This window comes from Lipotes vexillifer, unplaced genomic scaffold, assembly GCF_000442215.2.
Source record: "Lipotes vexillifer unplaced genomic scaffold, Lipotes_vexillifer_v1.1 scaffold393, whole genome shotgun sequence".
Lineage (NCBI taxonomy): Eukaryota > Metazoa > Chordata > Mammalia > Artiodactyla > Lipotidae > Lipotes > Lipotes vexillifer.
Genome location: NW_006774564.1, coordinates 393261 through 398117, shown reverse-complemented (window position 1 = coordinate 398117; position 4857 = coordinate 393261). Strand labels below are relative to the sequence as shown.

General features: G+C 34.8%; 1 protein-coding gene across 1 annotated transcript in view; it reads left to right on the top strand.

The window, feature by feature from the left end:
• Positions 1–4857, top strand: part of ATP5PB (ATP synthase peripheral stalk-membrane subunit b) — a 14354-nt gene extending 9497 nt beyond the window's left edge. The window contains exons 6-7 of the mRNA XM_007449274.1: positions 3199–3378; positions 4440–4857. Of these exons, the coding sequence (XP_007449336.1) occupies positions 3199–3378; positions 4440–4517 (258 nt within the window). The 3' untranslated portion in view covers positions 4518–4857. The remainder of the gene's footprint in view (positions 1–3198; positions 3379–4439) is intronic.

The window sequence follows — 4857 nt, the reverse complement described above, 5'->3', positions numbered from 1 at the left end:
ACTTCCCTGGTGGCCCAGTGGTTAAGACTCTGTGCTTCCACTGCAGGGGGCATGGGTTCTATCCCTGGTTGGGGAACTAAGATCTTGCATGCTGCAAAAAAAAAAAAAAAAAAAAAAAAAAAAAAAAAAGATATATGAGTCTGGAATCACTGAGGAGAATTCCAGACTGGAGATGAGGGAATCATGAGCTTACAAGAGGCACAGCTGTAAGACTGGAACATGAAGGAAAATAACTGGAGGAAACAAGGATTATTTTAATTTGTAGTTGCCCTACTTATGGTCAAGTAGTAAGGGTCTAAGAGTTTGGCATAGGCTTTAGCAACATGGAGGTTGGTGACCTTGGTAAGGGCTATTTGAGTAAGTTGAAGGAAAAAAAAAATGGAAGAAAAGAAATTGGAGTCTGAGTATAGATCACTGTCAAAATTGTGAAGGAGTTTTACTGTATTGGGCAAAGAAATTACTCAGTAGCTCAGAAGGTTGGATGTAGTAATCAAGAGAGATTTTTTAAAAGATGGAAAGTATAACTACATGTTAGCATCTGATAGAAGTTAGTAGAGAGAGAAAAATTGATGCAAGAAAGGGGTGGGAGTAGGGAGGAATTTGCTGGAGCAATGTCCTTCAGTAGGCCAGAGAGTTTAGAATACACAGGTGGAAGGGTTGGCTTCAAGAGCAGAGACAGTTCAGCCATAGTTAAAGAAAGGAAGGCAAAGTATGTGAGTATGGGTCCAGGTAGATTGGTTTATATGGTGGTAGAAGTTTGTGAAGTTCTTTGTTTGCTTTTTCTCAGTGAAATAGGAAGGTAGGTCATTTGTTGAAAAGTAAAGTAGTCAAGGAGATATACTAGAGATTTCAGGAGAAAGAAGAACAGAAGAGTGAATGGACTAAAAAAAAAAAAAATGTACCTAGGGCTACTTGAGATTAATATCTCAAGCCTTTATATAAAACAGGCAGACCTATAAGGATTCTCATTACAGACTAGAAGATGACAATATACCTGTCACCATTACTAATTCAATGTTATTCTGGCAGTAGTAGCTGATATTAGAGAAGAGAAAGAAATAAGAAGTATAAAAATTAGAAAACATAAAGTTATCCTTACTTATAGATTACCTGATTATATACCTCAGAAAGCTGAGAGAATCAACGTAACTCTTAAAACCATAAGCAAATTCAGTAAGGTATCTGGGTACAAAATTAATATCTAATGAACAAAATCATTAGCCTGCTATATACAAATATCAGTTAGAAAATATAAGAGAAAAAGGTAAACCATTTAGGAAGAGATACCTAGGAGTAAACTTAACTAGAAATGTAGTCTTTTTACTTTGAAAAATGTGAAATGCTTGTGAGGTATAAGGTTCTAAGAACCTAGACTCAATAATATAAGGATATCAAATTCTCCCTACTTTAATCTCTAAATTTTACACATTCCTAGAAAGAAAATACTAATAGACTAGGGGTAGGGGGTGTTGTGACTTGAAGAAATTGATTATTACTAGAAAAAGTAAAAAATATTCAGGAGTATTCTGAAAAAGAGAAGTAATGAACAGTCCTACCAAATATTGAAGCTCAAAATTGTAAAGGAACTTTAAATAAATAGCTTGGCACACTACATCAATAGAAAGTCAGATTGGCACAGCACTTGAGAGAGAGGGTCTAGAGATAGACCTAAACGCATAAGGTAGTTTAGATTGGTGGCATTTTCATCTTAGAGGGGAAAGATAGACGGGTATCTTTGTAGGTACAGGGTTGTTTTCCTACTTTTTGCCTTATACCAAAACAAATTTAAGATGAATTAAAGATCTTTAGATAAGAAATGAAACCATAGAAGTAGAAAAAGAACATGAAAAACAATACAATACCCTTGGAATGGCAAAGCCTTTCTAATAAAGACAACAAAATGCAGAAACTTGCATGGTGACGTATGTTAACTAGACCCATTGTGGTGATCATTTCACAGTATATACAAATAACGAATCATTGTGTTTGTATACCTGAAATTAATGTAACATTGTATGTCAGTTATACTTCAATTTTTGAAAATCCAGGAACTATAAGAGGAAAAATTAAGTTGATCTCATTAAAAATTTAAGTTTTACATGTAGAAGTTACCATAAACAAAGTTAAGAGACAAACTAGGAAGAATACATGCATTCCATGTGACACAAAAGGGTAGTTACCTTAGGATAGACCAACATCCCAGTAGAAAACTAGGTGTAGGACATGAGCAATTTATAAAGATGTAAGTAAATGGCTTCTAAATAATGTAAATTTTCTCCTTAGATAATGACAATTAAAATTGATATTTTTTTCTGCTTATCAGAATAGTCGAGAGTAAAATGTTTTATAAACACCATTGGTCAGGGTTTAGAGTAACAAGCATTTGTGTTGCTGGTGAGAGTATGAAGCAGTACAACTTTTCTGTGGAATTGGACAGTTAATCACAAGTTAAAATGGATCTTTAAGAGCCTGGGCTTTGTAGCCTGACGCCTTGTAGTCAGGTCTTGGCTTCACAGTTCATTTGCTCTATAACCTTGGACAAATTCCTTAGCATCTGCCTCTGTTTCTTCCTCACTGTAAAATGAATATAATAATAGTAACTATCCCATGGTGTGATTTTAAGATTTAATTGAATTGACACTCAGTGTTTAGAACATAGTAGGTACTCAACAGTTATTAGCTAGTATTTGACCCAGCAAGTATTCATACATAAGTGCAAAGACACATACAATATACGCAGCAGCATTATTTGTTAAAGAATTGGAAGCAACCTAATCTCTTAATAGAGCTTAAATAAATTATGGATTATGAGACACCAAAATAGTAGAATCCAATGTAACTTTTAAAATTAAGGTGGGTCTTTGTGTCATAATTAGTAAAAGTGATGTTCGTGTGTGTACATATACCTACGTTTTGTTTATTAAAATTTCTGGGAGAGAATACAAGAAATAGAGGAAGATGGTAGCCTATGGAGGGGCTGGAGGAGACTTACTTTTTACTGCATATACTTTTAAATATATTTTTACTATATGCTGTTAGAATTTTTTTACTACATGCATGTGTTACCTATTCATATTAAACAAATGAATTTTGCATAAAATACAGGTAATGATGGGTATTCTAATGGGCAGAATCCTCAGAATGGAAGTGATCCTTTAACTGTGCACACAGTTTTCATCACTTCTTAATTTTCTTCAGAATAACATTGCCATGGCTTTGGAAGTTACTTACCGGGAACGACTGCATAGAGTATACAAGGAGGTAAAGAATCGCCTGGACTATCACATCTCTGTGCAGAATATGATACGTCAAAAGGAACAAGAGCACATGATAAACTGGGTGGAGAAGAATGTGGTACAGAGCATCTCTGCGCAGCAGGTACATAATGTTTTGAAGCTTCTGGAGTTGTATTGATGTCTTTGACAGGATAAAAATAGCTGGTAAGGAGTCTTTAGCCTAGAGACATTGGGTGGTCCTGGTTCACTTTTCTGGTTAGTGGTAACCTAGAAGATGCTGTACAACTGCCTTGGTAGGTTGCCTCCCTCCTCAAAGTTTGGCTTCCAAAGAGTCTCTCACCTCATGGATCAAAAAGAGTGGAAAGAGGGTTGAGAACACTCGTTGAACAGATGTATGTTCAAGTTCCAACATTTGGGAAATATTAAGCAACATATTTCCTTTCTCTGTAAAACAGAGGCTGGACAAGTCTACTTCTGAGCCTCTTCCATTTTCTGAATAATTCCATGATTTCCATTCCATGCCATTTCCTCTTCCCAGCCACTTAATTCATTGGTCTTGAACAGAAATGTTTTCTATTTTTTACCTAAATGTGATTTCCTTTTTAAATTTTATGTTCTTTATTTACTTTTGACTTTATTTCTTCTTTCCTAGATTTATAGTATACTTAGGCATTTCTGATCATTTTCTGCATAACCATGCAGGACTAGAAAAACAGGGTCTGTCAACATTTAATGCCTTGGGTTTTTTAAAATAAACTGTCTTTTACATAAAAGTGATATACTTATTTAAGAAACTTGAAAAGACAAAAGTATACAAAAGAGACTAAAAGTTATTTTTATTCTTTCTTAACATTTCTCTATTACTAATGTTTGTTAGGTTGGTCTTTTTCAAGCAGGTGTTAGCTGTAAAACCTAACATCAGTGGCACATGGTTATAGGAGTATCTAGCTTCAACCTCTAAACAGGTTTCACTCATGAAAGCTATGAGCCAGGGGACTTTAAATTCCCTCCATTTGCTTAAAATAAATTTTGCATCTCCCCCATGTTAAATAATTAAATAATTTTTTGTAGTCTCATATTAAGCCAGTAATCCATCTTAAGATTCTGAGGAACCTCTTATAGGAGGTATCCTTTAGAATTACAGTGTTTATTCCCTTCCATGATCTGAAAAGTTCTAACCAGCTTTCTCTTTCCTTATCACAGGAGAAGGAGACAATTGCCAGGTGCATTGCAGATCTAAAGCTGCTTGCAAAGAAGGCTCAAGCACAGCCAGCTCTGTAAATGCATCTGTCCCAATTGAGACAGCTAGAAACAGTTGACTGACTAAATGGAAACTAGTCTATGTGACAAAATCTTTCTGTATTGCTCTATACTGAAGTTAGTTTCCCTTTCCTAAAAATGAAAAGTTTGAGTTTCATATAATGAGAGAATTAAAACAATCTATTGGCCAGTAAGATGTTTCTCTCATCCTTCTTGCTCTGCATTTTGAGTTGTTCCATGATCACTTGTGAATAAGCAGTTTGCTTTGAATAAAGTTTGGTACCTGACTAAAAATTGTCAAGTTAGAGTTTAAATTTGAATTAATTCAGCCATCTTACAATAAAGTGACGGTTGAAACAAA